Source organism: Coloeus monedula, assembly GCF_965178545.1.
Source record: "Coloeus monedula genome assembly, chromosome: 10".
NCBI lineage: Eukaryota > Metazoa > Chordata > Aves > Passeriformes > Corvidae > Coloeus > Coloeus monedula.
Genome location: NC_138790.1, coordinates 7,406,139 through 7,422,863, shown reverse-complemented (window position 1 = coordinate 7,422,863; position 16,725 = coordinate 7,406,139). Strand labels below are relative to the sequence as shown.

Below are 16,725 nucleotides of genomic sequence, written 5' to 3'. Positions count from 1 at the left end.
GCCCTCCGGCACCGGGAATCTCGCGTTTACACGCCTTCCCTCCCTTTTTTATACACGCATAACACACCGCAGCTCAAGCCAAGCCATTTGGCACTCGCAGGGTGCAAGGAGCGTTTGAAGCTAAAGCTGTTACGCCTTCCTAGGAATGGCACAAACAGAAGCGAGGAGCGGGTGGGGAGAAACGGGACATCAGCACTGCTCTGGGAAATGAGCTGGACTGGGTGAGGAAGCACTGACAGATTTCATTCACAGTACAAGTACTCAACATGTATAAACATCAGTTTCTGAATACCGTGTTTAGCACACAACGCTCCTACGTCGGTTTCAAGCCAACAGTAAGATCTCAAGCAGCATTCCTTAAAGCAGCAGCTTTTAGTCCTGCTCTATCACCTGATTAAACTGTGCAACTGCTCAAGTCAATGCTTCCCAGATGGTAGGGCTAATTCATCACTGCACCCCTATAGAAAGGCTATTCATCAATTCCAGAATAAATAAATTCCCACCGATTCCTCTTTTCATTGTTCAGGTAGTTACATCTGTTACCTTAATCCAAATATAAATCCACTTGAAATTGCAAATTGAATCATAAATTAGGTCACACTTCAAAAGGTAATGATTAATCAACTTCAGTAATGCAGTTTGCTTATTACTTTATCTCCACAGCCAGGTCCAAGATTTGTGAGAATGATCTCAGCCCCGCAGTTCTTTCCTTTAGCACTTCTGGTGGCACTGGAGATGGATCGAGTTTTTCACTGCTGCAGATCCTGTGTGTGTGTTTTAGAAGAGATGAGTGTATCTTAATGAACTATGCATGCACACTAGAATAATTAGATTTTGCCCTTTTATTATTATTATTATTATTATTTCTACATTAGAGATTTTGTTCTGCTCACCCAGTGACCCTCAAACATACAAGCGAGCAGGTGCTGACAACCTGAAGCTGTAACTGAAACTTTAGTTCCAGATTTCCTTAAATTGCCCAATACAAGTTTCTTGTCACTGCCCTGGCCACAGTGGAGGCTGTTTTGGCTGAAACAGCTATCAGTGCTCTTCATCACAGCAGGGCAAGAGAGATGGAGCTACCAGAGAGCCCCCACTGACAGCCAAGACGACCAAGGGACTGGAACACCTGACATGATGATAGAGCTGGGTCTGCTTAGAGCAGAGAAGAGAAGGCTCAGGGGAATCTCACCAATGTACTCACCTGAAGGGAACTATAAGAGAGATCCTTACAGTCTTGCCCAGGAGAAGAGGCAGTGGGGGCAAAAACACAAGAGGTTCCACCTCAACATAAAGGAAAAGTTATGGGGTCTCTACCTTCGCTACTTACATTAGGCAAAAGGTCCCCTTCCCCTGATTTCCACAGTGAGCTCGCCTTTCAGATTCTCTCCCTCTTCTCCCGCCAGCACACAAACAGGGATGACGACAAGCAGATCCAGTCTCTTGGGTAGAAAGGTTATCACTCCAACGTGGTACAAAAGCCCCAAATACTCCATCAGGATTTCTAGTTCAGCATTCATGAAATGTTTAGCTGCTCCTGCCCAGACTGGGGCCCAGGACAGATGCAGTGCAGAAGTTACAAATGCAACAAGCAGCTTAGCAACACCCACCTTGTTCCTGCAAACAGCTGAGGAAGTCACAATGCACGTAACACACAAATATACAAAGAGACCCCAGAATTTTATTAAAAGAAACATGTTCAAATGCAGCATTGAAAACAGAGAGAGCAGAATGCCAACAGTCAGAGAACTTATGCCGAGTTATGTTTTCTTTGACAAACTAGCACCATTGAATCACAAGTCACAGACTAATTTATTTCTAGAGGTTAAAAAACCTCCACCATTATAAAATTTCTATGAATTCTATTAAAAATTGGTTCTCAATTGACTACTCCTACAGAGATGAAAGCAGTCTGAAGTACAAGTTTTCATATCTACTCCTTGTTCAAATTACCCATGAAAGACAGTTTATTCTTAAGTCTAAACATCCTGATCAAGGGAAAAAAATGTCTAAAAAGTGACCTCCACAAGTCTTTACAAACTAAACAAGTAAGAAAGACCTACTGTGTTATAAATATACACAGTACAATATGTACAAGTCTGGTCTTACAAAAGAAGAGCTTCCTAGTCCATAAAAATACTAACTCAACTACAAAATTTTCTCAGTATTTAGTCAAGCTGTCTCAAGCAGTCACCATAGCAAATTCCTAAAACACTTATTTGTTCCACAGCACAACAGCTTGAACATGTTCACAATGAGAAAGAGCCCAACACTTCACCATAAAACTGATTTCTAACCCTAATTTCCCACTCAGGTTTAGTGGTGCTGTTAGTGTTATATATTTTAATGCCACAAGACCTTTACATGTTTCTAGACTGTGTTTCAACTATTCAAAGTGCTGAAAGTGCGATCAAAGAGTGGAGTTTTGTATCCCTTTTCCAGTACACCCTTCTCTGGCACTGGCAACAATAGCCAAGGGTTTCTAGGTCTGTGAGGGCCAAAAGGCACACACTCATTGGTACATGCTTGGGCAAGCATGCACACACAAATACATGCACTTTGCTTTATGGACCTGCCTCACAACATCAGAAGGCTTCCTCCAAGTAAGGAAATTCAAAAATTCCTTAAAAATGCCTTAATGTAGACACCTAGAATTCATGACCCTGACATGAACTGCTTAAAATGGCAGTGAGATGGTGGTGAAAAAAAAAAAAAAGTACTTTTGGCTTTAAACTTATGCTATCCAAGTATTGCTCTGGAACAGAGAAACACAAAGTCTATGCTCTCTCACTCTATCAAGCAAGCGCCAGGTTACATTCACCCACGTGATTTATCACAACAGTTAACAGCATTTGTGAGCATACACATACACATAACCCTGGGCATTTGTTCTTCTACTTAAGGCCATCTGCAGCCTGAATGAAAATAAAACTATTTGAAGAATGCTTCAACCATTACCCTTCTGTACTTACACATACAAGTACAAGAAGAAACAAAACTGAGTTGTGCCTCCACCAGAAAACAGATCACTGACACAAGTTAACACTGCCTCCTTTCCTCCTCCCTTCTCTACAGTGCTCTCCTACGACATGCATCATAGTAGCTAGTACTGTTAAAAATCAAGAACATATCCCTCTTGACAAAGTTGACAAATTTTTCTAGTGGGCACATTGGCTTGCTGGATCGTTTATAATGATCCTTGCAAAATGAGGTCTGGAATGTGACATCAGCACCGTTGTACAGGATGCGGATAAAGTGTTCTTTGGGCCTCTTCCCATCCTGCCACAGCTCAAAAACTAATCTGGCAGCAAATCTGGGAAATCTGGCCTCTGTAATGCCCAAGGCACTGAGAACAGGGGACAAGGTGACATCATGCGCAGAGTAGAGAACAAACACTTCTTCCTTCTTGCCTTCTGCAATACGCTGCAGTCGACTGACAGTCTGGTTGAGGAGAGGATGAGTAGCCAATAGTGCATACAAGAAGTAAAGTTTTTTTTCCTGTCTTTCTCTCTCATCCTCCAGCTGATGTCTCTTGATTACTTTGAAGTGCTCCATACCAATGCAGCCAGTTTTGGTACATGGAAATGAGACATTATGACAAAAATAGCACAAGAGAGAATCTATTGGGTTACTAGCTCTCAGCTGCCTGGTGGGAATGCCCACAATCTTTGCCATATCCACATATATTTTCTCCAAATCGTTGTTTTTCACCCGTAAGCTGTACTGCCTGCGCTGCTCCTCTTCTAGGTAGTGGTTTCTCATGGGACAGTCGCAGCTTCCCGAGCAGAAAATGGTGCTCCACTGGTGCCTCATGTTGATTTTCTTCCAGTCAAAATCTGGCAAAAAGGTGTAGAGCAGCGCCAAAGCACTCTGCAGGGTTCGGCTTTTCCCTGTGGTCTCCAAGTAGAGCTGCTTGGCTGTCCAGTCACCAGGGAGCAGTTTGTGTTTGTTGATATAAATTTCTCGGAGCAGTTGTCCATTTCGCAAATGTTGTACAACCCCTGAATTTAGAAACAAATTCACATGATTAGAATCTTTGCAGTTTTGAGAAAAAGAATTACAGCTGGCAGCCTTACTGATAAATGAACAATAAGTTAAAAGGTTATAAACTTACAAAACTGAACTTCACTTGTGACTGACTATTAGGAAAACTGTCTGAAACATGAGAAACCTGCTATTCTTCAGTATCTCTCAGATTCTAGGAACTAACCTGAAATACAGAAAAGAAGTTGGTTCTATCAGATTTGTTTAAAACCTTAAGTGGTTTAATATTTATACCTGGGACAGACTGACTGTGTCTAACATGACTATAAAAGTAAGGTGTTTTTGAAGACTGCACCTGAGTCAGGTTTTCAGACAGGCAGAGAATGCTGTGTCCCTGAAAATTTATGGCAGCCAATAAAACCACCAGCAGTCAGGAAACAAATACACAGAATGTAAACTAGTGTGTAAACTCAAAGAACAGTGGTGAGGTGCAGTAATTGCATCGAACTTCCTTCTCCATCTTCCTTTGGGGAGTATTTAAACTGCTTCATAATTTATGCTAAGCTCTGCCTTTATCCAGCTGGAAAGGGAGAGTGTATCCTTCTCATGTGCCAAAAACCTCTACTCCAGTATTCGCATTTCTTGCACTAACCTCTCACAGCAGCAAAGCAATGGGCATGAACCCTTTATGCACTAGAACACCTTTACATAACTTGCTACAGGCCACAGGAGTCTCTAGATGCCAGCTCAGTTACACAATCCATGTACTGTGTGCAATTTCACACACAACATTATATTGTTAGGAAGCGTTCTGTGATGTCCTGCCTTGCTTTCTCCTCCTGGTATCACTTTGCAAGACTTGACAGTGACCAAGGATATCTCCCAAAGGGATCCCAGAACACACAAGGATCTGACAAGGGACCAGATGTATAAAGCATTTCCACAGACCAAGCATCAGGTTTGTCTGCTACATCAGCATCTCTTGTAGGGGACAGAGGGTCCCTCTGAATCACAACCCTGTCAGTAACAGAGCACCAGATCTTCCTCAGGAGGGAGTGAACACTGCTGTTTGTCACAAGGGTAACAGTGCAACTGTGTGGTGCGTAGTAACCTGAAGGAAAGGTGCTCTGCCTTGCTACAAAGAAAGTTAAAAGAGACGCCAAGATTGACCAGTGTGTAACAGAGCTGTCAAGCTACAGGACAAAGCATGGTTTCTGCAACTGCTGCCACTTTTACAGTAGAGAGTCTAATACTTTATCCATATCCCAGCATAGCATAGGATAGGACCAACATGGTAAGTTTCCATAAACAAGCATTTATTTCAATATAAAGAGAATCAGAAGATCCCTCTTCAAGCAGACTGTGTTTCACAGAGCAGAGAATGAGACAGAGCTGCTATGGGAACTCACCTATCTGTGTAAGCTCTCCCATTTCACATAGAGAATGACTGGGGAAGCGAGGCAGGCTGCTCAGGGAACCATCCATTTGGGCTGCAGACCCTTTGGACATATGCTTAATGAAGGCTTCAAGCTGAGGATGAGAAGGTTTCCTAGAGAGGTAAAAAACCAAAATGTGAAAACTTCCAAAAGCGTATGGGAAAGCAACTCGAGAGAGTCAAGTATTCCAAATATGTCAGCTCAGAAATTTCATGGTGTGAGGTTATTTCCCACTGAGACAACATCTGCTCTTAGTCAGGACTTTTGCAAGTATGGAAAAGAAATCTAACCACTTACTACCAACCAAAGAACTATAGGAAAACAGATGTCATGTTAAAATTATGATACCTTTCAGTACGTAATTTAGAACAATTTCTGGGGGTTGCTTTGAATTCAGTCACTAATACTGTTATGAATTAAAATTAAAAAGAAAAGAGATTTAAAAATCCTTTAAAAACCCTCCAAACCTCTCTCCAGTTTCTGAAGTACCAACGCTCTTTAACAGTGCAGCCAAAGGCAGTAACATTCTAAAGGGGTTCAAATAACCAGTATTTTAAATAGATGATCTTGAAGTAATTCTCAGATTTTGTAATGTACAAAGCTGATTATAATCTCAGCTTTTATTTCTACTTCCTTCAGCCTCAAGTCAACTAGAATGTGTAGTCTCAATTACATGGGACAGGAAAGTACCATTAAAACTGGAATAATTGGGGTACTGCACTTTTATCCAGGAAGAAAGAGGCCAACACTGCTGGACACTTACACAGGTAAGATACCCCCACCATGCAAGTGATGAATGCAGCTGGAAAAGAGATATTCACAAAAATGTCTGAGTTAACTCACTGAAACAGAGTTCAAGTCAGTGAAAGAATGCTTAGATCTCCCAAACTGTGCTGAAAATTTCAAATACACTACAGACTCAGCTCACTGTGGTACTGCTGTGCAGAAAGCTACAGGTACAAAAAAAAGCCCACAATGTAACCCAAAGGTAATCTGAACCTTTAAAAAATAAATCTGTGATCATGTTCCTACAGCAGAAATGCATTACATGAGTGGGGTCTTCTTTGTTAAATGTCAACAGTTACCAAAGGTCACACAGTCACCTCTCTAATTTTGTGCAGAACTAAATCAGAAACTGTTTGGCAACCCAACTCTGCCCTAGACGGTTCTTGTCTTAATAGGATGTTCAGCTTGAATACAGTTAATATATTTTCATGGTGCTTAAAAAAATAATATATATAGAAAATAAATTTTGTCAGGGATCTTTTATAGAAGTCTGGGACTTGTGCTTACTGTTCATATTTACATTTTTTAGAATGATAAACTACTTTTGATATAAAAACCTCAGGTCTTAAAAAGAAACCCAAGTTGCAGGACCCACCAGAGGGAGCAGTAACACCACTAAAGCAGGACTAAAGTGTCTGGAATCAAAGTTTACTGAGACAAAGACATGTGTGCTTACGTAGAAGAGCCAGCTGAGAAACTATCATACATGAGAGGACCTCTTGCAGAGCTATGCTCACAGCCTGCATAGACATGAGGGCTCGTAAGAATCTGTCTGTCAACAGAAAGGTAGCTCATATCATCTTATAAAATTGGAATTTTCCAGTATTTTATTTACATTCAGGAAAAAAACCATCCGGGCAGGAAAATGCTACAATTATGCCACAACTGCCAGTAAGAAAAAGAAAGGAAATGAGACAAAAAGCATAATGAGATTAAAAATCAGACTAATTTTTTCATTTTTACTTCAAATTAAAGGAAAACCAGCCAATTTATGATATTCTAAATCCACAGCTTCTTCTGTACATTGTAATTTTAGCAGGGCAAATGAAGATTAGTATTTGCAAAGCGGAAAAAGGAACGAAGCCTGGTTTACGTTTCTCAAGCAGCAGAGGCTTCCTGTTGTACCATCGTACATCAGAAGCTCACTCCAGCTCCAGAAGAAAATTTCCAAGAGAACATTTTGTACATCGCACTATTTTCACAGCCCAGCAGTGAAATCTAAAAATGGAAGAATTAAGTTGAGAAAATTAAATTACACCCATTAGCAAATGGCCTTTTAAGCTTATTACAGAGGTAGCAGGCTGAACCACCAATTTTCTAAATCTTGAACTTCACAAAACTCTACACATGAATAAACTGACAATCAAAATTTTCCTTAAATGCTGTTCACTTAATTAACAAGTTCTGCAAATACATGTGATAGAAAACTAGAACAACTGCATTATCCATTCTGCTTCTTTTTCTGCTTTGCTCACAAAAGCCTGAAAGAATTCTAACGGAATCCAACCTGTGCTGATAAAACTGCCAGCAATCACTTGTGGGAAGAAAGAAAGGAAAGAAGAAAGCAAAATATTTATCTGTACTTTGCAAAAGGCATTTTCTGAAAAAATAGCACGCAAAATAAATTCACTTTCAAGACAAAATTAAAAAAGGGATGATAATTGACGAATTTATATTCCAGTGTACTAATACAGCGTATTAATAATATTAGATATGGAGATTCAAGTTACTTAACTTTGGATTACACTGTATTTAAAGTGAGCACAAAATAAGCACATGCCTGCAGAAGTGCATTGTGAAATATGACTGTTGGACATCTTCCTGAATAGAAATTCAAAGCTTACTTCTTGTTCAGTACATATCCCTGTACAACTGGGCAAACAAACACCCATTTTTCTCAGCAGCAGGATTTGCAGCAGCACTCAGGCTCCCAGCTGACAAAGCAATCCCCCTCCCACCCCAAGACTTGGCTTTTATTTAGAATATGAATCCTCCTGTTGAATTGGCCAATTTACAGATGCTGCAGGAGATGGAGTATCCAAGGCAACACAGCTGAGGCTGCTGGGGCTGTTGGAGCAGGAAGCAAAGGAAATTGCTCAGTTGTACAGTTGAAAAGACTGAATTACCCTTAAAATTTTATTTCCATAAAAATAATCAGAAAATAAAAACGGGCTAAAGAGGTATCCTTCTGTAATTTTCCTGGCATTACAATGGCAAGCTACCACATTTACAAAAGGTATTAGTATAAAAAAAATTTCATATTTTGTCAGAAAATGGAACAGCTTTTCACTTAAACCCACTAACAATAGCCACACTTCCCAATTTTAACATTTTGTTCTTTATTTAAAATCTGTTAATATGCCTTTTAATGATTTTATTTATGTGCAATAGAATAAATTTTATCTGTAACAAAACTGAGGATGCTTCTTTTCCCTCAATAATTAATTCAGGCGACCTTTTTGTTATTTACGAACTAAACACTGGGATAATAGATCCCAGATTTAATACTCTGATTTTCATGCACTAGCATTAAGATGGACCAACATTTAAATCCTTAATCAACATTTAAATATCTTATTTGCAAAGGTCTTAAAATGCTTTAATACTGAAATATCACCTCTTTATTGCTACAGTGTACATGGAAAGAAATATTGCACAACTATTTGAACTATATTATTTATTTCTGCCAGGAACAGAGCTGGCATCCTTCAATAAAATTTCCTTTTTCCTTAAGGAGTTGAGATGCATGGCAAAAGCTGAAAGGACCAGGCTTCTCACAAGGAGTTGCAGAGCCCTCAGTGCATCACTCAGTGAGTAAATGTGACCACACCAGGCTTCAGACACACAAACATGACCTTTCTGTGATTGTACAACGCAAGATTCTCCCTGCAAACTGTACCAAAAGCAAGTCCCTTTCTCTTTACTTAAAATGCAAAAAATCATTTTAGAACTTCAAGCAAAAATAACATGTGTTTTCTGTGAAGTTCAAGTAGGCAAAAAAAAAAAAAAAAAGTGTGAGATCAAAGGACTACACTGTTTCCTTTTTAGAAGGAAAATGAATGGAAAGAGTCACTAAACCCAACAATAGATCACTGTAGTCTACAAGAGAGATCCTAAGGCAGCAGTAGTACTGTTGGGGATTATTTATTCACAAAGGTCTCGCAGTTTTTACATTTTTATAACAAACTCCAGAGTACTCCCCTGGCAGGGGCTTGGAATGAGAGGATCTGTGAGGTCCCTTCCAGCCCAAATTATTCCATGGCTCTGTAATTCCATCTACTTCACTGCTCTGAGTCTTCAAAGTCAGCAGAGGCCTCAGGAGACCTTTCTTCAGCTGATGCTGGTCTGGATCCTACTTTGACCTCACCCCAAGACAAACCCACAGCCCCTTTAGCTCACAGTATGATGGTTGTCTCATCTCCCACCTCTCAGCTCATTTTTGTGGCAGTTTCAAAACATGTGCATACTGAACCTAAAATTTCAGTATTTGTTACTAAGCTTCTTATGATTAACATCAACACCTCTCAAAATGCCTTCAAGTATATGCTAATTAACACAGCTTACTATCAAATTATAGCAGTCTTCTGAAATCATTTCAGCATCTTCCAAAAAGCATTTCTTCTCTCTCATATACAAACTCAGTGAAGAAACTGTCTATTTTTTTACATTTGACACTATAAATGTGAGCTACATAAGGAAAAAAACGTGTGGGATTAATTTATTTCCCCCATAAGCAAACACTACAATGAAAGGATTTTCATAACATCATTCAAGTCATTTTCTTGAGGAAAAAGTATGTGTTATTTGGTTCCCTCTGGAAATTTGCATCCAGAACAATAAAAATGATAATAATAATATTAATTGAAGTTTTAGATGGAAGAATCTCCAAAGCATTTAATCCATTTGCTTATATTCATTCCACATTTATATGTCACAATCCATAATTCACAAAACCCAAGCGTGACCTCAAGGCTATTTTGCATATCCATTAGAAGTCCATGGGGCTGTGGCATAATCTGCTTAATTAATGAATTCCATCAGCCGAATGCCAAGTCAAATAAAGAGCAGCCTGCATATGAGCAGCTTGCTTATCTGATGTTGTGAGTCCAGAAAGCTTAAACAAGCCAGACTTTCCATCAGGCATCTCAACTCAACTGCACAGCAGCAAGAAACCCTCAGTTCAAAGGCAGCGATTACAGACCCTGTCACACTCCCCATATAAATACACTGACAATCGAGCACCCAATTTACATCACAAAGGAATATAAGCCTGACAGCCAAACACAGCAAATAGCTTCCTGATGCTGAAGTAATAAATGTTCCATTCAAAACAATGGCTGAATTCTAGATTTATTCAGTAAGGTCAGCTTTAACACATCTGGACAGAATGGTGCAGAGCCAACTCTTTTAATCTTTCTGCTGCCTTAATTAGGAGATGCTATTTTACATACATTCTGTTCTTGAGGAGACAAGGTCGTTCAGGGGCTGTGAGTGGTAAGGGCTGTGTCATCTACACACTGATGCTCTAATGATTCATAAATCAGTGAGAGCCACAGGCATTCCCTCTCTGGCCTCCTCAGAGCCTGGCTGCGCCCTCTTAACTGCTCCATTTGGTCATTCTGTGTCAAAGCCACACTACTCCCTTGCCTTTTATGGAAAGTTTTTCTGACTCCAGGGCCTTCATGTTGTAGTCCTTGCCTGAAACTGAACTGGAAACAGCTATAAAAGCTTCTCTGACAAATACAAAACTGAGGTCTCCTGTGGCACACTGAGAAACACAGCTACTCATCCAACACTGTCACTTGCAGTTAACATCTTTTCAATAAAGCTCTCACATACATTCTAACATGACAAATATAAAGAAAGATCAGAAGATCAGAGCCTTTAGGAACTCCAGTAGAAATCTGGATCATATTTCTCTACTTAGTATTTCATGCTGGAAATAATCTCACCCTTTACAGGCAGGTCATTAAAAATGTTATCACAGCTAGTAGCACACGATTCATTTTCCATCTTGTTAGAAAAATTAATTTCCCACTCCACTCTATGGCTGGACTCCAGATAACTGGAGTTTGGTCTCCTCTCTGCAATCTCAGGAATGCACATCTCATTTCAGGAAGCCACTCAGTTTGCAGCAGGCACAGAATGCTTCTGGGTTTAGGTACCGCTCAAGGAAATCCAACTTCTCTTGGAGGATGTTGGATCTGACCACTGAATAACACCTCTTGACAGAACAGGCACTTTGGTGGAAGCTGAAGTGTGAACACAGAAAAGCAGCAGCCAATGTCTGGCCTCCTGGGCTGCCAGTGCACACATGTCCAGTTTTTCATCCACCAGAATGCCCAAGTCTTCTGCAAGTCTGTTCTCAGTGATTTCTCCCAGTCTGTCCCCATGTCTGGGATTGCCCTGACGCAGGGGAACTTCTTGACCCTCTGGAGTTTCTCATGGACCCATTTCTCAAGCTGGACACAAATTTCTTGTCACTGCAAAGTTACCAAGGATGCACTTGCTTCCACTGTCCGTGTTAGTAATGAAGGTATCGAAGAGCACCAGTCCCAGAGCCCTGAGGGACACCACTCATCACTGGCCTCCACCTGAACACAGAGCTACTGATCACCTCTGCATCCATTCAGTCAATTCCTCACCCACTGAACAGTCCACCCTTCCAATCCACATCTCTCCAATTTGGAGTTAAGGATGCCATGTGGGACCACACTGAAAGCCTTACAGAACTCCAGGTAGATGACACTGGTCAGTCTTCCCTTGACCACTGTCTCAGTCACCCCATCATAGAAGGCCACCAGACTCGTCAGGCATACGTGCCTTGAGTAAAGCTGTGCTGGCTGCCTTGGATCATCTTGTCTTGCACATGCCTAAAAACTCCTTCCATGAAGATCTGCTCCATGATCCTCCCAGGCACTGAGGTGAAATGCACTTTCAGTGCGGCATTAACACCTCCAGCACAAGAGTAAAGCCATTTGTGAATAAAGAAATAACGTTCTTGCTTTTCTGGTGTGGAATTAAAGACAGAGGAGACTTCATGCCATTCTGGAAAAAGGTAGTTATGGTCCATCTACACTGCTTTGTGTACCTACTGTGCCTCTTTTCCTGAGCGATGTAGGCAGGAACACAACACACAGCCCTCAGCCACTGAAATCTCCACACCTGACACTGCTGAGGAGACAGCAGCATGAAGGGGTAGATTTGTCCAGAGGTTTTGCTAACGTATCTTGGTATTTTTCTTTTAAGTATTCAGTAGGTTCACTTGCAAGTCCTCTGTTGGAAAAGTCATCATCATCATGATCCTACTTAAAAGTACTTACACGTAATCAAAGAAGCCATGTTGGGAAATTACATCATCACTGGTTTTTTCTATTGCTGTACACTATAATTTATCTGTATCAGTGAATAAAACCTAAACAAAAAGGTTCTGCCACAAAGAAGCAGTTCAGATCATATCCGCAGCTCAAAGTGATTCAGGTGTGATAAGAGTTTTCAGCAACCTACCAAGACATGATGTTAGACAGAAGCACTATACTGAAACAGAAAGGAAGATGATGTTTTAGTGGCAGTTAGACACAACTTACATGTGACAGTTCTAAACAGTGAGAGGTAACTACAGGAAAGGGGTAGTTTTCAAGTAACAAACAGTAGCACTTTCTGTTAACCTTTATTTTAATAGTTAAATGTACAACTCCCATTTTTTCCCGAATTTTGACCCAAATCATTAAGGGAAAACTCTGATAGCCTAGATTTCTGAAGAGTAAAAGAAAAAATAATATAAAATACAAATATAAATTTTCTTATGGTAGTGCTGAACTGTCTGAGAGCTTTTCGTATTCAGATGAAGGGAAGCATGCTGGGCTGAAATGGAAGAGACCACCTCAAACAACGCACTTACATTTTCAAAACGTAGAAACTTTTCTAAGAGGAAAGGCAACCTAAATATCCAACTAAATAGCTTTTGCTTTTTAGAAAAACATGAAGAACTTACTCTGGTCTGAACTGGTAACATGTAATAGTTGTTTCACAGAAAATACTGTGCACCACTGATACAGGGGTTGTTTTTTTAAACCACGGTAATACACAATGGTCAGAAGTCACAATGTGCTTCAGGCTGCATAACTTGTTTCCTGAAGAGGAAAATAATTATTCTCAAGCAAAAAAAGAGCTTAGTAAAGACAAACTCCAAGAATTTTACCTGCTGGGCACCAACATACAGTCGATGTCAGGTCTCTTTGTCTTGGGAATGGCATATAGAGGATACCTATCACCGTGTCGAATCAGCACGTGAACTGACACCAGCTTAAAATAATGAGGGGCATGACCTAAAGTGAAGAAAGGGAGAACAAAAAAAAAAAAAGAGAGAGAGAAAAAAATTGCTACCTGCATACACTTTCTTTAATAAAAAAAGCAGGTATAATTAGCTTGATAGCTGTGGTATTGCAGTGAAAGAAAACATCCCTAGGAAAATACAACTTACCAACCCAAGAAAGATTTCACTTCAGATCGCAAGACAAGTTATACAAGACTGAGGTTCTTAGCACATCTCCACAGTACATCTGAAGTCCACCAACCACACAAAACATCATTCAAGCACTGAACTCTGTCAACACAATAAGTTTATTCCACTTTCATAATGCCTCTCTTCCAGTCCCCATCATAATGATGGATTTTGCAGCATGTCTAACCTGGATCTTTTTGATATACTAGGTTTGTGATTTATTTGATAAGCATTAGTAGGATATGCTAATGAAGGACTTCATTCAGACTCGCTGCAGCCGCTGTGGGGTAAAGAATGCAAATATGCCTTCTAGCTGACCATGTCTAATGGCTTGGAATTCCAAAATTAATTGCATCCGTGGGGGGTTTCTTCCAGAATTCCAAGTCAACTGTTTGAAATGCAGCCGACTTGCACCAGGAATTACAATTCAAACATTAAATATCTACACCTCTCCCAACCCTTTCAATCCTAGGCCTATAGCTGACCATTGGCTGGAGACAGAACCATTTCAAAAAATCAAGACAATGGAGAGGATACAAAGGGAAGGAAAGAGCAGGAGCATGTTTTGAATGATTTAACATAATTCGGCAACCAACTGGCATTTGCTGCCAAGCAAATGAACTTCTCCAAGCACCAATGAACTGACAATACACAGTTATCACTTCTAATAACAGCACATAGAAACAAGCAGCTAAGCTGAGGTCTGCCCTCCCAAAGCTTACCTTCCATGCTGCGCTCAGCAATGGTGGGAATATTGCAGTAAACATGAGCTTCGTAAACGGGGTCTATGGCAGGAGGCTCTGTCAGCAAATCAGGCATTATTCTCTTCCGGCTCTTAGGATTCAACCCATCTTCCCTGACAGGGTTTACTGGGATTAAATGCACTGAAAGATACAAAACATACACCGTGCATCTTCAGGAGAGTTTAGGGACATACAGGATTATGACTTTTTAATCATTATTTTGAAGTAATTATGGATAAAGACTGTGGTTTCCATGAAAGGATGTCTCTTGATAGTATACAACAACTTTGTTGTGACTTTTTTCCTGATTTACATAGCCCACAAGAGCTTTTTGGCAAAGTCAATGCCAATGGCTTCAGAAGCAGATCTGGATGTAAAACAACTCTGGGTTTTGCACTTTTCTTGAAGCTGCTTTTTCTATCAGTCTCTGAGCATGAATCACAGAAAAACGGCCACATAGGTCCGGCTGTCTCTCGTCATTTTAACCTAAAAACTGACACTGAAGGACATCAGCAATAGACACAGCACAGCTATGATGAGGGTAGCACAAGCCACTGGGAAAACGAAGTGGTCACGACTGAAGGAGCTGGATTATTCATCATTTTCTGCACTAATCCCTGCCCTTACATTGCTGCCTTGTCAACCTTAAACAGTCTGGCTTATCTAAAAAAAAAAAAAAAAGCACACAAAATGTATTTCTTGAAATGAAATTGATATTACCCAAAAGCTGTGGAACACAAAGAAATGCAGTAAACACACACAGAGGAGAAACTAACAGAAATACCACCACCAAGTCTTCTGACATGAAGATGAAAGTTGAAGCATATCTAAATGTAAGGCCAGAGTTGTAATGACCCTGCCTTGATGCAAAAGCCTCAGTCAATTTATGAGCCTGACCAGACTACACTTGTAGTAACAAATGCCTCTATTCTATTCTGTTTTCTGGTATTTTAATCAGAAGCTTTAGAGGCGAAAAACAGGAGGAAAAGCATTCACATTTTTACCCCATTAGTCTTCCATCTTGAGAGAAAAAGAAAAAAGAAAGAAAAGATGAGAGAACGAATTTCATAGCAAAACTTTACTAATTCTTCTGCATCAGTTCCTCAGCTCCATCTTGACCCCCAGTTCCAATTTCAGAGGTGAATTTGTTCCCCAAAACAGAGTTGTGCTGACCAAGAAAACCAATGAAGACAGCAAACTAAAGCAAAACGCACATAGATTTTAAGAACATGTAGCCAGTAATAAAACACAGGCTCTTCATTCTTACAGTACAATACACTACACTTGAAACGTTTTTATGTGGTTATTCTTTGTCTGCCAAAACCAGAACCCAAGCACCTTCCACAGCCTTGCTAGTGCTGTTGACCAGGCCAGTACCTGCCAAGTGCAGCAACTTCAAACTTTTCATTAAGCTGTTTCAGATTTTGCTTTCAACTCTGTTTGGTGAGAATATTAAACCGTAATTTTGACTTTGGACACTTAAAATTGCGGAGCTCAGCTGCCATCCCAGCATTTACCTAACAGATTCACTTTTTTAGCTCCTTGCTTAGACTCACATTGTCTTAAGACATTGCAAATCCATGCCCAAGAAACTGGCAGGAACACAGAGCCTTGGTAATATCTATCAGAGGTTGGTAACTCTGGGGCTTGCAGCACATTTGTATTTGGGGTATAAATCCCAAACCCAAGAATGTGTTACAACAGTGACTGGACTCTGCAAATAAACACCACTACAGCCAGCAGTTGTCCACAGTACAAATGGAAAATTACAGGTACATTCTATTGGCCAAGTTTCCAAACCACAAAGTTACAGGCAACTACTCCCAGCTTTCTGCAACAATTCTCTCTAGAGCAACCCACAAACTACATTGCTTCTGCTCCCTTAATATCACACAGAGTTGGCTGAAATACTCAAGAGGTCACATAGCTCAAGCCAGCTTAGACACAGGAGTGTTTCAGCAGACAGGGGAAACCATACCCCAACAGCAAAAACTCCAAGTTAACTCTGGGTCCTCAATTTTGGTGGGGAGATTTAAAAGCAAAATAAAGATTCTAATTTTTTTTTATCTAAGGCAGCTTTAGCCACAAAAAACCCTGAACAGATCCCATTTTTGTACTGAGACTATTAAGGGCAGAAGCCAACAGATGCATACATCAGCTTATTAAAATCAAGTGCCTATGATTCCTAGGGCCAAATACGTTGTCTGCAGAACGCAAGTCTCATTTCTAATCAAACTAATTTAATAAATCCCATAACACTGCCAGACAAATT

The 16,725-nt window shown here is 40.3% G+C and overlaps 1 protein-coding gene across 1 annotated transcript in view; it reads right to left on the bottom strand.

Annotated features, from left to right (window-relative positions):
- Positions 1-1,786: 1,786 nt before the first annotated feature.
- The window catches only part of PXYLP1 (2-phosphoxylose phosphatase 1), a 49,077-nt gene continuing 34,138 nt past the window's right edge, over positions 1,787-16,725 (bottom strand). The window contains exons 3-6 of the mRNA XM_082287697.1: positions 14,433-14,594; positions 13,408-13,534; positions 5,394-5,533; positions 1,787-4,001 (exon numbers count right to left, since the gene is read on the bottom strand). Coding sequence (XP_082143823.1) covers positions 3,070-4,001; positions 5,394-5,533; positions 13,408-13,534; positions 14,433-14,594 — 1,361 coding nt within the window. The 3' untranslated portion in view covers positions 1,787-3,069. The remainder of the gene's footprint in view (positions 4,002-5,393; positions 5,534-13,407; positions 13,535-14,432; positions 14,595-16,725) is intronic.